General features: G+C 39.2%; 1 protein-coding gene across 1 annotated transcript; it reads right to left on the bottom strand.

Moving 5' to 3' along the window:
• Positions 1–550: 550 nt before the first annotated feature.
• On the bottom strand, positions 551–1,212 carry LOC131254209 (uncharacterized mitochondrial protein AtMg00860-like). The gene is made up of 2 exons (XM_058255207.1): positions 1,057–1,212; positions 551–805 (listed from the first exon to the last, which is right to left on the bottom strand). The coding sequence occupies exons 1-2, from the start codon at positions 1,210–1,212 to the stop codon at positions 551–553; spliced, it is 411 nt and encodes a 136-aa protein (XP_058111190.1).
• Between the last annotated feature and the right edge of the window lie 16,565 nt (positions 1,213–17,777).

A 17,777-nucleotide genomic window follows, 5' to 3' on the forward strand; every position in this document is an offset into this window, starting at 1 on the left:
AATTATCTGAAGAACCAGGGTTGGCACTGCAGTTAAAAGTGCCACATAAGTATTTAGCTCATCAAGGGTGAGTTGGATGTCAAAGTCTTAGACAAATTCCATCATTTTTCATTCTTTGATCATCAGGGTGGCTATCTGTTCATGCTTCTTCTTCCGACTCAGAGCATCGGCCACCAAGTTCGCTTTACCAGGATGGTAAGATATATCAAACAGAAGTCTTTAAGTGTCTCCATCCACCAACACTGACGCATTTTCAAATCTTTCTGCGTGAATACATATTTCAAACTTTTGTGGTCACAGAATAACTGGAAGTCTTCCCCATAGAGGTAATGTCTCCATATTTTTAAGGCGAAGACCACGGCTGCTAGTTCCAAATCGTGTGTCGGGTAATTCTCCTCGTACTTCTTTAACTGGCGAGAAGCATAAGCGATCACCCTGTCGTTCTGCATCAGAACACAGCCTAAACCCAACTTCGAGGTGTCACTATACACCACAAACATTTCTCCTTCTTGTGGAAGAGTGAGCACTGGTGCAGAAGTCAATCTCATCTTCAACTCTCAGAAAGCTGCTTTCGTGTTCTCATCCCAGGCAATTGGTTGTTCTTTTTTGTCAATTGGGTAAGCGGTCGCGTGATCCTTGAAAATTTCTTGATGAAGCATCTATAGTATCCTGCCATGCCCAAAAAGCTTCGGACCTCATTGACCGTGGTGGGCTGATCCCACTTGGATACCGCTTCAACTTTAGTGGGATCGACTGCGATGCCTTCTTCCTTCACTATGTGCCCTAGAAAATTCACTTCTTCTTCCTAAAACTCGCATTTTGACAGCTTAGCATACAGCTGATTTTCTTTCAGTGTACTTAGGACCGTGTGCAAGTGTTTCTCATGTTCCTCCTGGCTTTTGGAGTAAACCAAGATGTCATCGATGAACACGATCACAACCCGGTCTAGATATGGCATGAAAACTCAGTTCATAAGGTCCATGAATACCGCTGGAGCATTTTTAAGTCCAAAGGACATTATCAAAACTCATAGTGCTCATAGCGAGTCTTGAATACGGTTTTAGGGATATCCTTATCCCTGATTCTCAGCTGGTGATACCCCGATCGTAGGTCAATCTTTGAGAAGTATCTGGCGCCCTTGAGCTGGTCGAACAGGTCGTCATTGTTTATCGTTACTTCATTCAGTCGCTGGTAATCGATGTAGAGGCGCATCGATCTATCCTTCTTTTTCACGAAAAGGACCGGTGCTCCCTATGGAGAGACGCTGGAGCGGATAAAGCCTTGGGTTAGCAGCTCATCTATCTGGTTCCTAAGTTCTTCCATTTTGCAAGGGGGCATTCGAAACAGGGGTAATGATATGGAGGCAGTTCCTAGTTTAAGGTTGATGTAGAAATCTACTGCTTGCCTTAGGGGCAGTCCTGGTATCTCTTGAAATACCTCAGGAAAATCCTGCACTACTGGGATTCGGTTGATGGTGGACTCGACTGATTCTGATTCTTCTAGGGCTTGTAAGCTTTCAAGCATACCATGCTTATTTTTTCCTTTTACTGTAAAGGAGGCTTGCCCAGGGACGGTTATAGTGACCGTTCCATCGAAGCAATCCATCACTGCCCGGACTCGAGAAAGCCAATCCATACTAAGGATGACGTTGAATTGTTTCATAGGCATGTGAATCAAATCTACAACCACTTTATGATTTGCAAGAGTTAGGGGATAATCTTTACACAACTTATTTGTTTCGATGAATTTACCCATGGGGGATGCCACAACTAAGGGGGCATGTATGCGAGTTATGTTTAGTCCTAGTCTATTTGCAATAGTAGAGTCCATGAAAGATAAGGTTGCATCAGAATCAAATAAGAGAAAAACAGGGGTACCGTGGATGTGAGCGGTACCATGAATATTTTGATGGAGGTCCTCCTTGGTGTCTGCAGCGGCTACAGAGAACATGCGGGCGGGGGCCCTCTGGTGAACTGGAGGTCCTAACATAAGCAGTGCGGCCTGGGTGCTATCCTAACAGCTATTGGGCCTAACTGAGGGCGACTCGCTGGTGGAGCGATGCCTTCATCCCTCATCTTTTTAAAATAGGTCCACGCAAGGTGTCCAGTTTTATGGCAATAATCACAGTTTCTCACAGGAGGCATGGGTGGTGCACCTACAGGTATGATCCTCAGCAGGAGGCGCCTATCTAGGCTTGACTAGGGCGTCCCTAGCTGTGGGGCGAGTTCTTAGGGCGCGCTCAAAGTCTTTCTCGACCCACATAGCTTTGTCCACCAATTCTGCGAAGTTCTCGAAATTCCAGGTATATAGTCACGACTGGATTCCCTGCCTAAGCCCTTCCTTGAACTTCTACAGTTTGTACTCTGCATCCTCCAAGGTTTTGGACACATACCAAGAGAGTTCGACGAACCAGGCCTCATACTAGGCGACGGTCAAACTGCCCTACTCCAGTTTTAAAATCGGGGCTATCTTCTCATTTGTATACAACCGAGGAAAGTATTTTTCCAACACTTTGTCCTGAATCCAGCCCACATCCATGCGTATGTGGCTGGGACACTTTGCTGCAGGCCCTGCCACCAGTTCTCCGCCTCCCCCTTTAACAAGTATGTGGCCAAGTTCACCATCTATGAATCGAAGCACTCTAAGGGGCCGCATCATCTTAGAAATTCTTGCTAGCCAGTGCTCTGCCTGCACTGGATCTGGTGCCCCCTCGAATGTCGGCTGCTGAAGCCTCTGGAACTTCTCGAAGATGTCCACACCTCTCTCTCTCTCTCTCTCTCTCTCTCTCTCTCTCTCTCTAGATGCCTCCCCGCGGTCCCTACTCCGCAAGGATTCCATCATTAGTGCATGCATGTCCTGCTGCTGGCGTATGAACACGTCATGTTGTTGCTGCATAGCTGCAGCCATTTGCTCAACGGCTGCAAAGGCTGCACCCCCGGTCTGACCCCATGCGGATGCCTCAACGATCAGTGTTCTCTGTTCAAAATATTGTCATGGCAACCCTGTGGTGAAGACTTGTGGGAAAGAGAATCTCCCAGTGTTTTTGAAGCATTGTCCATATTCGTTATTCCCGGCGGGAGGCCTGGTGTGTACTCGGGACTGCACTCTCTGTGGCGCTTGGTTGAGGGGATGGGATGAATATCAATCATATCAGTACGTTGTGACCATAATACGGGTGGCATGGGTTGCTGAGGAATTAAAATAACCACGAAATAATATCAAGGTCAGATATCCTGTCACCTTGGCTATCACGTGTGTACAAGTTTTGCCCCCAGCCTAAGAGATGTTTCTAGTTGAAATTTCCAGGGAGGCTAAGATTTCTGTTTCTAAGCCTAGACGACTATCTTGATATTTTTCAAGGGGTCCTAAGTGTTTTGTTTGCTACGTTTGTTCATCCTAGCTACTTTCTAAGGGGAATTTCTACGTTTCTCCTAAGTTATTCACTTAAGGATTTTGTATATAGATCCTACAGCCAGGCTTTTCCAGACTCCACTCTGATACCAACTTATAACACCCCGATTTCTAAAGCCCGAGTACGAGACTCACTTCAGAAACCTGAAAATTTATAAATCAAAGAACTAGCAGAAGTATGAATTCAGAGTGTGATAGAAAAATGAAGCATGGATAATCATATAAGCCCAAATATTTGACCCACTCAGCTAGAAATCTTAGTTACAAAATTCATAAGTTTCTGAGACACTGCTAAACTAAGATTAAATGATGAGACTACTGATTTAGTCCGAAATACTCCGCTGCCTCTTGCTGCCGTTTGTCATCATAGTACCCTTCCTCGGGCTTTACGGTCGCGCCATCAAGGCCAGCACTGACATCCTCTACATCTGCCCCTATATACTTTGTACAGTTGGATAGTTGATGAATGAGTGGCCAGCTCAGTGTGAATTCCCCTCAAGATTATACACCACCGCCTTACCAGACATAATTTAAAGAAAACAAGGCAGTCAGCATCATTATCCCTATTGCTTCATGTGGTGTGGTCCACTTAAGCTTTAAAACTATCTCATGTTTTTGCTCATGCCTTAAAATGAGTTCTCAAAATGAATGAACGGAGTAGATAAAACAAGTACATCATAGTGGGTCTTACAGAGCTTCAACAAAGTGAGGACCATCACTAACTTGTTCAAAAAATAATAAGGGTTTTCACCTGATGGATAGTGGATTTCACTCAAACAACATGGCGGGCCCAAAGAACTTGGTTGCTTTACTGACTACCTGGCCTTGAATAGCCATCATCGTCCGTCCTTGTACCCGTCCTATGCTGTAATTAGGTTCCTCCACGCATGACGATCTGGACGTGGACTGCGTCCTATCCCTACCCTGTCTCCAGCTAGGAACGGGCAGGAGCTTTGAGTGGCCACCATGATGTATGGGTCTTATCCACATGGTCCATCTATATTTTTTTTTTCATATCATTTTAGGTAGAAGACAAAAAATGAGGCAAATCCAAGGCTCAGGTTGACCACACCATAAGAAGCAGAGGGGATAATGAATCTCACCATTGAAAATTTTCTAGGGCCCACCATGATTTTTATTTGCCATCCAACTTACTAATGAAGTTAAATATACCTGGATGAAGAGAAAACACAGCTAGCAGCTCCATCCAAAACTTCTGTGGCCCCAAGAAGTTTTCAACGGGAAGAGATTAATTCCGTTGTGTGGTCCACCTGAGCCTTGGATCTTCCTCAATTTTGGGCTTTCATAAAAAAACACCCTAATTTTTTGAAAATTTTATGACAATGGTCTTATGAAATCTAGGTTCCAGGCTCTCCTCTCAAAATCTCATTAATCCTTTTTAGCCTTGACAACATTTTTGTTTTTTAAGACAAAAATGCCATTATGCTGGTACAAAGGCTACATGTCTCGGGAGTCTGAAGGTATTTTTCAAAATGGGAGTGTGGACCCACTAAAATAAGGATTGGCCAACTCCTTAGTTGATCTAATTTGTTCATTTTAATCTAACAACCATAAGCCACAAAAGGGTGATTTTTAGTTTTCTTATTAAGCTCTCAGTGCCTCACAATGATGCTAATGTTGTTCATTAATTTTAAATTATTCCCTCTAGTGTGGTCCATATATATGTCATGATTTTTGCCCTCGAACTTAGGCGATGACATGAAATTAAAACTCATTTCGTTTAGATGAGGTGGATTTGCCATGTGACAATAGTGGGCCCCACATAAGCTATTCGATGTGGCTCTTATGGTGGGGCCCTACCAGAGGAGGGCTAGTTGGCCTTTTATTCTATTTTCTCATTTTTATTTTTATTTTTCAAGAGGGGACCACGAAGATTCGAAGTTTTTTTGACGTTTTATAGTAATATGGATTGTCATCACATTCTCCAGGGGACCATCACAATCTCTACAAAGAAGCTTCGATGAATCCTAGTACTTTCTCTTATTGAGGGTCAAATATTACATATTAGACCCCAATTATTACATGGATTTACGAGCATGATACTGTTTAACGCCCTGCATTAATCATGTTTGTGATGCAAGGTGAATTTCGGAACTTGGACTACCAAAGGGTACTAAAAGCATGAACTTAATGCTCTAAAGTCACCAAGGCAAGGGAAGGACTCAAGGGGACTACGATCGATGGATTTACATGCCAGAGATCTGAGAAAATCGAGAAACTGAAGCTCAAGTGGCTTGAAAGTCTGCCAAAATGCAAGATCACAGGGTTTCCACCATCTTTTCGGCTCAAAACTTCATACATGGTCTGAGGATCATAAATGAACTGCACACGTAAAATTTGAACCATAGGATCCCTATGAAAGTGGCCCAACTGACAGATCAGCCCACATATTAGCGATTTGGGGCCCACCTGACATCTGGATATGCCCCAATTTTGTTCTCAACCCCTTCAATGGGATGAAAAAGTGGATGGATGGAATAGATTTCTCATAAACATCACAATGGACCTCACATGGGGCAGAGCATGCACATAATGCACGCACACCAGTCGTGCACCGAGCGAGGAGTCGGGTCAAACTCTGTTTGACCTGATGCAATTAGAAAGCAGAGAGAGAGAGAGGGAGGCCAGCATTCACATTGGTCCCGTTGGGACATGTAATGGGCCACCATCACGGAACGGTTCGATGATCGGAACCGTTCAATGCGTCCAAGAGGTGGGGCCTACCATACTCATGGAGATCTTATCCTCTTATGCATGGACACATACGATTTCCACCATCAAACACAGGACAGACGATGGAGGAAAAGATTCTGTGGGCCACACCGAATCCAATCAGAAACTAGCCATTTCCAACTAGTTTTTCGACGTTCATTCAGTGGACGGAGTGGATTTCCCTGAAGACATCAATTATCGGCCCCACCATCAACACATCGCAAGAAATTGTGCAAACCCTCTGCGTCCGTGAAAACTGACTTCGGTGGGCCATTATGCGATCCTGGCAGTGATCAGATCAGCAATCCAGACCGTCCAGAATCTCCAAAATGGGTCTACGACCTCAACCATGAAGGTAGACTCCAAGGACAGGCCATCAATCATCCAAAATCTCAGTCCAAACGTGAATCTATTTAAGTCTTTTTGCTGCGTAACGTCTGAACTGACTCTTCTGCCGACTTCCTATTCTATAAAAGGGAGAAAGAAAGAGAGCTTAGGAGGCCTGAGACGTGAAGCAGAGAAGGAGAGAAGAGAGAAGACTTAGGGAGATCTTTTAGGCAGCCATAGAGGCGAGATCCCTTGGACAGGGAGTGGAACACATCTTCCTTCTTCCTTCTTCTTCCTTTGGTTCCTCTTTCCTTTTCCTTTTTATGAGATTTTAGCTTGTATATGACAGGCTAAACCTCTTAGCTAGGGCTAAGAGGTGAAGCTTGTAGCATGGTTGGGATGTTTGCTTGGTTTTGATTCTTGTTTTGTTGAACTCTTTTGGATTCTAGTATAATTATATGGAATATTTTTAGTTTTTAATGGTTTGTTGTGACTCAAATTACAATGGATCTACGATAACTTGAGATATTCCCTTTTCATGTATTGAGATTGTGCACTTGGGAACCCTGTTGTTCACCATCGTCTCATGGGCATGGTTGGGTGATGAAATCCTTCATAACTTTCACAATTCTCTTATGATTGGTTGTGGGTTTGGTAAATCGCTGTTGTTTGCCATAGTCTCCTGGGCATGGTTAAGTGATGGGATCACTTCCAAATCTTCACCACTTTTATCTAATGATGATTAGATCCATGAGAAGTTCAGAGATCTGACAAATCTCTTCCTACCAATTGGATAGGATATATAGGACTCTTATTCCAGTTGTGTCCTTGAATCAATGTAAGGTAGCTTCCCAATTGCTACAAGTGGATCCTTAGCACCCTAGTTCTCACCTTTATTTTTATTAGTTTTTAATTAATCTATTCACAATTATTCCCTTCCTTTTACCTGATTTAGATTTCATCTTATACTAGTTCTAGTTTGACTTATTTTTAGATTACGTATAGGTTTCAGTCCCTTAGGATTCGACCTCAGTCTCACCGAGTTTATTACTACATCATAACCCTATACTTGGGGTGTGAACATCTCTAGGTGAAAAAAGAGATTTTTAAAAAAAAAATATTTCCAACCACACTCTCTGAGTAGAAGCTATAATAGCCAAAGTTAAGTTTATATTACAATAATGCCGACCTTTTATGTGTTATTTTTGTTGATGGGTATCGATTATGTGAGTTCGTGAAAGGGAGGAGGGTTTGGTGGTTCTCTGTATATCTGTTTCTTTTTCTTTTCTTTTCTTTTTTTTAATTTCAGTTATATATGAATAGTAGGAGTTTAAGAATGGGAGGAGGGTGTAGTATTTCCCTTTATAGTGTTTTTATATGAATGATGGGAGTTTGTGTTGGGATATGAATGTCATTTCTTATTTGTTTATTTATTTATTTATTTATTTATTTATTATATGTATGGTGGGAGTTTGTGAAAGGGAGGAAAGTGTGAGAGCCCATTTTCAAAGTCAGTTTTCTTAAGGCCAGGCAGTATGGCTCGCAGATGGTCACTATGGATCACTGATGTGCATTGAGACCATATGGATTGCTAATATTCACTATGGACCACTGATGTACATTAAAACCACACTTGGATCGCCGATATTCACTATGGATCATGAATGTAAAGTGTGGATCATATATGTTCATAGTGAATATCGATAATTCACAACGAACATCCATGATCCTTTGTATTTCATGCTCATGCACTACAGATAGTGTCTTTGAATGCATTGGTATGATTAAACTTAAATCTAATACTTTGTCTTCCATACACTATCGAATCCTTTTGTAAGGTGAGAGAACTTAGTTGTTGCTTAGACTAAGTCTAAGTCAATATAAAAGTCTCTCCCAAGTGCTGGTACTATTTCTACCTTTTGTAAAGGATGATTTTAACAAGTGTCCTCCTAGGAGAGATGTTTTAAAAAACTCAATTCAAATATTTGCTTAATTTCGATGAAAGCAAATGGACCATTGTTCCATTGCCTGATGTACGTAGAGGCACCTCGATAACCTATGGTTTGACTTCCATGACACCATTATCAAATTTAGGGAGATAAACTTAACCTTTGTTATGGGTCTCAAGTAGCCATCAGTCGATGAATCGAAGTCGACTGGTCAAGGATCACGAAGAAAGACTATTAGGGATCGATATTTCAAGGATCAATCTCTAATTATAATGAATGATTTGCTTGAGGCATTTCTTAAACCCCTGATGTACTGAAAATCACGTGGATGCCTTGAAGTTGGTTATGTTGATATGCGCAAAGAATTTAGTTGTTGGATCACTCAAGAAAAATGGGTGCATAGATGAGTATATAAATTTAGTTAATAATTTTGACTCATTTTCTACTTACCCTTAGGGGAGTGAGAGGTATCAAATATTAAAAGAAGAAGTGAATACTGTAATTAAAATACACTTTTCAGATTCGTACAACCTATGTGGATGTCCATCTGTCCTATATGTAATTCATTTTTCCTATGAGCTTCTGTGAGCTCTTATAACTTTGTAGATTTCGTTGCCACTATACTATGCCTTATTTTAAATTTTCTTATTTCGCTCATTTAATAGGTTTGGGCATATGAGCTTTTTCTCAATATATATGGCCTAAATGGATATGCCACTAGACATAATTAGGGGTGTACATCAAGTCGAACTAAGTTGAGCTGGCCTCAACTCAACTCGGCTCGGCTCAGTCCTTGAGCCTAACTAGCTAGCTCAGCTCGATTCAGTCAGCAGCTCGGGCTAGTTCGAGCCAAGTTTGCCATTACAACATTTTCACAAACACCTGGACTACACCTTCAAAATCTCACTATATTTGAGATAGCAGCAATGGTTTTACAGGTATTTTATCAAACACCTTCTAAGCAACATAAAAATCAAGAAAAAAGGGTGTTGGTTTCATATACATACCTTCCTTGCCACCAACCACACTTCTTTGAGTCATTTCATCAAACACTTGGTGAGCAACATTAATATCAAAGTAACCGAGTCACCGAACTAGTTCGATCCAAGTTCGATTTGAGCTGGGTTCGATCTGAGTCGAGTTGAGTTAAGGCCAGCTCGAACTTGGCTCAAACTCATTTTCGAGCTGAAAAAATCAGCTCGACTCGGCTTGAACTCAGCTTCGAACTAAGTCGAATCGAGCTTTTTCGAGTTGAGTTGAGTGAGCTAACCGAGTTAACTCGGTTCGTGTACACCTCTAAACATAATTCTATCAGAACTCCACGATTTTCAAATTGGACTACAACTAAGGTGGAAAAATATAAGGGTTTATTAAAGGTTTTTACGAATGTGTGAGTAAGTTAAATTATTGGTTCTTGGTTTGTTCATTTTGTACTATTATGATCACTGTTTCTAACATTACATACATGTTGTTGCAGCTTAGGATTAATAGCGAACTCATCCCCACAACAAATGAAAAAAAGATTATCATTTTTGGAGAAGTTCATACATTCATTAAAGAAATGGAAGAGGTGAGAAAGGAGAGGAGTAAGGAGATGGATAAAGTGAAGGAGACAAGAAAGGAAAATGATGGAAGAGAGGTTGTGAAGGAGAGGAGTAAGAGAAAGATGGATGAAGAGATGGAGATGGTGGAGGAGAGTAGTGAGAAGAAGAACAACAACAAGGAGGATGAGGTCACAAAAGAAGATAGTGGGAGGAGAGTTGAGAGTCAGGTGAGAAGAACGAAATCCAAATTGAAGTTGTTATCGAAAATGGTTGGGCTGTGTGCAGTAAAAATGGACAAGGTGAAAAATGAGAGTAGATGACTACACAATGAGGTGAATATTCTACGGGCCGAAGCAAAGTCATTGAAGCTATTTTAACTTCCAATTATTATCATGTGCAAGTCTATTTTATTATAAATTTATCAATATATGGTTTGTTCTTGTAAGGTGTGCATGCTATGGCACCAGGGGCCGAGGCGTAAGTCCAGCCCTCACCATCTAATGATTCAGGGACCCACTCTGCATCAACATATCAGGAGGGGGTCGACGCCAATGAAATGGAGAAGTCAGGGACCTACTCCACATCATCAAATCAGGAAAGTGACGAAGCCGATGATATAGAGGAGTTGGGGACCCACTCTGCCTCACCAAATTAGGTGGGGGACGAAGATGATTACAATAATGGGTGAGGGTCCCACTCTGCACATGCAGATGAGTTGGGGGAGCAAGCCCAATGATATTCATGAGTCAAGGGAAAGCCCGATGTCATCATTTGTGACACCCCTGGCATCCATGACGAGTATTAGATGCTGATATGGAGAGGCCCAAACGTGACAAATAACCTTTCATATGGCTTCTCAGTTCATACACTACCCTTGGCACCGATCGAGAACTCATATTTGGCTAAAGCTTTTAGATTTATGGACCCGTTAAGAAGGTTAAGCCCTAAGGAATATGCAATTGTCAAAGCAGCCTACGATGATGGTGTTTATTTTTTTGCTGAAATGTCTATGTAGAATACATAGGTTAATGACAAGATAAGATCGTGGCACAAAAATCTTCTAATTACTTATATTATCCATGATTATTAATACTTGGGGCTTGCGTAGCGTATCAACCCTTATATGGATTTTTTGACCAATTGTCGTCAACAATATCTTAAAGCGTATGGTCAGGACTGCATGTTTATGATGATGTTTTTCTAAGTAATGTCCATAACATGATATGCATATTTAACTTATATCCTAACCATCTAATTTATAATATTTTCATTCATTCATGACATGAATTTTTTAAGAACGATGTTGACATACTACGTGAATATGGTGCCGGTTAGCAATAAAACAAAATTAATATTTTGAAGGATATTAATACTCAAGTTTTATTGATTATTGGAGGCTTTTGCTTACAAAAGAAAAATGTGAAATTTTCATTACGTAAGTTTTATATATTATTAGAGGATATTAAAAATCATGTTTGATAGAGATGTGCTTATATTACTGCTTATGTATTTTATAGGTATACATCCCACAAAATGTCTGAAAGCAATACTGGATTTTTATCGTTATATACCCAAACAAAAGATTGGTTCAATTGCTTGATAGTATGCATGACAAATAGGAGGAGAAGTGCGTTGAATTGTTTATTAGATTTATAGAGGGATTGAGATGGATATTCCATCTTTGTAATGGGGGAATGCTTATTGGAAAGTCAAGTGAGTTTTGAAATAGTAAACAGGATCCCAAAACAAAATAATAGGACGGGTCTTCATGATGAAATACATCGACTTCTTATCTAGCAAATTGAAGATTGTATTTAGCCTAGTAAGATTCCTATGAAATACATCAACTTTCTATTTGTTATTTTACGAATTATATCAACTTGTATGTTAACTTAGAAGACAAAACCCCAAAGTTTACACAAACATTTTCTTTCAATTGTTTTCAGCAGCTTAAAAAGACTAAAACAGAAATAAATGTCCTAAATGTGAATACAGATACGGTTAAGGCTGAAGTGGAGGATGATGAGGTACAAGTGAAAGATATAAGTAGACCTCTTCAAACCGTATTCAAGAAAAAGTCAACCACACATAGATTCTTTTTTCGAAAGAAGAAGTCAAAAAGCATTGTTGTATAGTTATCTCACTTTCTGTTTCATTAATTTTGAAATTGGGCAACCAAATGTATATATGAGTATTTTGATTTTTTTTCCCATTGATGTAATTATTATTTTTATTATGAATGTTGAGATGAATTAATGTTTAAATAGAAGAATGTTGTAATCGAAGAATGTAATGATTTTGTAATGGATGAATGTTATAATGGACGAATGTTGTAATGAATGAGTTTTGAAATGGATGAATGTTGTAATGAAGGAATGTTGAGATGAAAGAATGTTGCAATGGATGATTTGTGAAATAAATGAATGTTGTAATGGAGGAATGTTGAAATGGAAGAATGTTATAATGGAAGAATATTGTAATGGATGAATGTCATACAGAGGATCTCCGATATTCACTAACGCAGGGGAGGACGTGAGGTCGAGCACCGTCTTCCTCAAGAGGATAACTATTCCGAATCCATGGAACTTCTCTGGACTCCTCACAGAGACTTCTCGAATCCACGAGAAAAGAAAGCAGGAAATAGAAAGAAATTCTAATAAATTCGAAGTTGATTAATGAATCAATAAAAATGAGTTCACAACCCTTTAAATAGGGGTACTAAGCAATGGGAAAGAAATCAGAATCAAACTATAACTAAAACTCCTAGAATTCGCGACTTACTATAAATAGTAAACTTACTATTTATAGACGGTCGTGATGTCTACTAGTGCGCAAGGTTTTCGGCCAAAAATAGTAAGTGTCCTATTTGGCTTCACCAAACCATTCTCCTAATTATTCTAAGCTCTCATGTTGGGCGCAACTCCTAAAGCCCAACGGATGAAGAGTTATAATCAAACTAAAACTTACTATTTATAGTAAAAACGAAATTAAAACAGGAAAACGATCGTCGATCCAAGGGTTTTTTGCAATTCCGAGTTGCGCAACCCAGCATAGCAGGGTTGCTTGGCTAAAGTAGCTCGTTCTACCCCAAAATCATATATTTTACGTTAGCTAACTCATTCCGAATTGGGAGATACGCCCAATCTAAGGTCCGACAGTCCAAATCACTTCTGTTGTCGACCGCGCCTTTTCTGATCCATCTTGGCCATGAAACTGTCCGCGACCTGCTCTACATCATTCACTGTGAATCATCGATATTCATAGTGAATATCGGCGATCCATAGAGATTATCAGTGATCCACAGTCAATATTGGAGATCCTCAGTAAATATCAATGATCCACAGTGAATATTAGCGATCCGTAGTCCACATTAGCAACGTCTATTATGGATTTTCTTTCATTTTTTTATAACTTCTCCACTTTTCTTCAGGTTTGTATATTCAAACTTATACATTCTTTTTTCAAATTCATCAAATATATAAATTTTAATTTCATTTTGTTAATCAAGTGCCAATAATTTGGGATACAATAATTTATTAATGTATGCATATTCATTGACATATATAAAAAAATCAATGAAATTTGTCTTCTTAAGTATTATTTTACAAATAATGGCCCAATAGAATATACATATACAAAAATTGGCTAATAAAATCTACAAGAATCAATTTTCATTGGCGACAGGAAGGAAAATGCATGTCGTTCTTATTTCTTCACCTTGGCTAGTAATTTTAATCTTTTTTGTCTTCTAGAAGCTTTTTTCTTATTTAGGGGATAGATTTTATCATATATCACTTTAGCATCTACTGGTGTATCTCATTGGTTAATATCAAGGACTGCACACACCGATTTTTGGTATTTCAGTCGGTAAATATCTGATGAGTAGAACATGGAGCAATACTTGTAGCGATCATGTTCATACTTATCACAAGCTACAATTACATGTAGGTAAGATAACATCATCACAACGTACTCTCCCCATGAACATTATGCAAGACTCAGTTTCACGACGTTCGTATACTCCCTCATTGTGGATCACTAATATTCACTATAAATCACCGATATTCACCAACAATTCACAATTATCGACGATCCATAGTGAATATTAATTATTCAAAGTAAATATCAATGATCCACAACATTAATTTATTACAACATTCTTCCACAACACAAGATAAAGTATTGTGTCAGATAAAACAAAATAGCTAAAAATTAGCTTTATTCGTTAAAAAGATAAAATACATACATAAGATGGTTTGAAGACTACATATATAATAAAAAAGACATTTAGTATCTTAATTTGAGCAATTTTGCACCAACTCATATCAAGAGGTGCAATCACCCAAGATTACAACAGTCCTAGATAAATGCTCCATCCATGAAATTGTGTCGACCTCTTCCTGCTTATAGAGGGCAAGCATTGTCACAAGGAGCTCTTGTCCCCTAGTTAAGAGTATTTTAGTCTCTTCCAACATTTCAACTATTAATAGTGCTATGTGTCGGGTTGGTCGAAGTCGAATACTGACTTCATGAAAATAATCTTTCAGTTTTGTAAGATAACATTCTCTTCATATTTAACGTCTTAATCTATTTTTTAACCTATAGAGCTGTAAAACAGAGTGTTGGGTATTATGGTAATTCGTTCGGAGTACATCTATGGTGGCTTGGTAGCCACCATTGTCTTCATATATTTGTCTAAGTTGTTCTTGAAAAGCTTAATGAGAATGAAGTCACTGTATCATCTGAGTACAAAAGTATTGGATCTTGTAGAATTCTTGAAGAATAGATCGAAGAAGTTATAAAATGATAGTCATTTCCTATGCAAAAATGTCTATATTTTCAAGGAGTTAGACTTCATTCGATATGTGCAACAATCTCTCCATCCCTTCCTACAACACACATAGTCAATAAATCTAACTCAAAGAGAGAAATCAAAAAAGTAATGAAACTACGAGAAGCATTGGAAGTCATAACAAATGATATTAATTTCTACAAGAAGATTTGGATAACTAGAAGGATGGAATTAAGAAGGTTTGATGGTTATAAAGCATATATAAGTAGGAATGACATTAAATATGGCTCTACATTAATTACAAAGTGTTTGTGAATGGCAAGTGCATGATGGCGATTTGGTTCTCGAGGTTGATTTTTTCATTCTCCAATGGACATGTTCAAAAGTCGAAGGGTTTCGGTCTACATGCATTTAATGTAAGTGAATGTCGGTGATCCATGGTGTGGTATCAGCGATCCACAGTAAATATCGGTGATGCACAATCTAATTCCAATGCACATTGGCAATCCACGGTGACTATCAACAATCTATAGTGAATATTAGCGATCCACAATGAATATTGATGATCCACTGTGCACATCGGTGATTCACAATGAATATCGATGATCTATGGTGAGTATCGGTAACCCACAGTGAACATCGGTTATCTACATTACTTAGCCTTTAAACCCACTATGAAAATGAGATCCAGCTTCCATAGAGGGGGACTACCACAATCTCATCTCTTTCACATACTCCCACCATTCATATGCAAAAATAATAATAATAATAATTAATAAATAAAATTTAAAAAAAAAAAAAGAAAACTATAAAGGGGAATCGCCACACTCTCTTCCCTTTCACAAACTCCCACCATTGATACTTACTAACAAAAACAAAAACAACATATAAAAAGCTACTATTATCTTAATATAAATCTAACTTTGGCCGCTATAGTTTTTTTGTTAAAGAGTAATGCACAAAATCTTCAAAAAACCCTTGTTTTTTTTTTTCCTCCTAAATGTATACTGAACTACACTAAAGCTTGGTCGGAGAGTGCTGTGGTCCCCCAAAGAGTGTGGTGGAACTCTGTGCAACTTTTAATTGCCATGAAATCTTCACCAGTTGTGTGGCCCCTTCTTGAAAAAAAAAAAACAAACAAACAAACAAACAAACAAAGGAAAATGCCAAATGGCGTTCCTATGGCAGAGCCCCACCATAAGAATCCCATTGGATAACTTATGTAGGGTCCACTGTAACTTCTTGTTGAAATTCACTCCAACCATTAGCTCCAAAAATAATTTCAAGGCATAGCCTTAAGAATGAGGGAAGAAGACATTCGGATGGATCACACTAGAAAAAAAAATGCTTGAAAAGAAAATCCATCATCATTTCCATTTGGGGGCCATTGAGGTCTCCGATGAAGATGAAAACGATGGCTTCTGATTTTCAAGGAAGCCCCGAAACAAATGAACGAATCAGATCTCCTAAGAAGTGGGCCCATTCATGGTTTAGTGGGGCCCACAATCCTCTCTTTGAAAATGAATTTTCAACTTATAAATAAACTACTACTATACAAAAGTAAACAGCCGGCGAAAGTGCATTTTTATCCCGAGGAAAAAAAAAAAAGCGCAAAGTGCTCTCATGGACAAATAAGTATGAAAATTAAGTATTGAATCTGAAAGGACTTATTTGTTAACAAACATTTTAAATGTCTAAAATCCGTTAATTTGTCACATTTGCCCCCATCTCCACGTGAAACCATTATGATTGAATTCCTACCACTCAAAACTTCATAGATTCCACTGGAATTTTATTTTCCATCCAACTTGTTGATAGGTCATAAAGACCTAGATGAAGAAACCACATAAATTTCATCTTAATCCAAATCTGTGTTGCCCACAAGAAATTTTTAATGGTCAATTGCCACTGTTTCTATACTATGATCCATCCCAGATTTGGATATGCTTCAATTATTGGATCATGCCTTGAAATAAGCTTTCAACACCGATGGGCAGAATGGATGTAGTCGCATACATCACCGTGGGCCCCACAATCAGGGGTCTCACCCACCTTGGTGGATAGAAGGACGCCGATTGCCTGTTGAGGATGTCAAAGTGGGTCTATGTGGGGTTTGAGTGCGTGTATGAAAAAATGCCCATAGATATGAACGGTGCTATGTGATCATAGCATGATGTATGTGTTTTATCCATGTGGTATATTTTTTCAGGTCATTTTAGTAAATGATCCCAAAAATGAGGAAGATCAAAATTTTAGGTGGACCATAACAGAGGAAAATGATGGTGATTGAATGCCCATCGTTAAAAGCTTCTTAGGGACTTCAAAAGTTTTAGATGAAGCTGATATTTGTGTTTTCCCTTCGGTCGTGGTTTATGTGACCTAATCAACAGGTTGGATGGTGTAATGTGGGCCTTATGCAGTTTTAATGGTGGGTGTTCAACTACCACCGTTTTCTTGTGGCGTGGACCACTTGAGACTTGGATATGTCTCATTTTTTGGCTCATATGATAAAATGATCTATACAAATAGATGGACGATGTAGATAAAACACATAATCATGGTGGGCCCACGGAGCACTATCCAGTAGCCATAGCGCTCGTGGTAGCGTTAGTAGGCAAATCAAGTCAGATCCGAGATCCACCAAATCTGTGCAGCAAGCAAATCCGGAAAACGGATTACGTGGTGTGCTCGGTGGTGTGTTGACACCATCAAGTTCTGTGGGTCCCATCATGATGTATGTGTTATATCCATACTGTACATCCATTTGACAACACCACTTTAAATCATGATGTAAAAAATGAAGTAGATCCAAAGCTTAAGTAGACCACAAAATGGAAAGCAGTGGGGACAATGATTTCTACCGTTGAAACCTTCTTAGGGCCATGATGATGTTTATTTGTCATCCAACGTATTCATGAGGTCACACTGGCCTGAATGAAGGGAAAAAAAACAAATATCATATTGATTCAAAACTTTTATGCCCCTAAGAAGTTTTTAATGGTAGACCTTCAATCCCACTTG

This window comes from Magnolia sinica, chromosome 8, assembly GCF_029962835.1.
Source record: "Magnolia sinica isolate HGM2019 chromosome 8, MsV1, whole genome shotgun sequence".
NCBI classification, from domain to species: domain Eukaryota; kingdom Viridiplantae; phylum Streptophyta; class Magnoliopsida; order Magnoliales; family Magnoliaceae; genus Magnolia; species Magnolia sinica.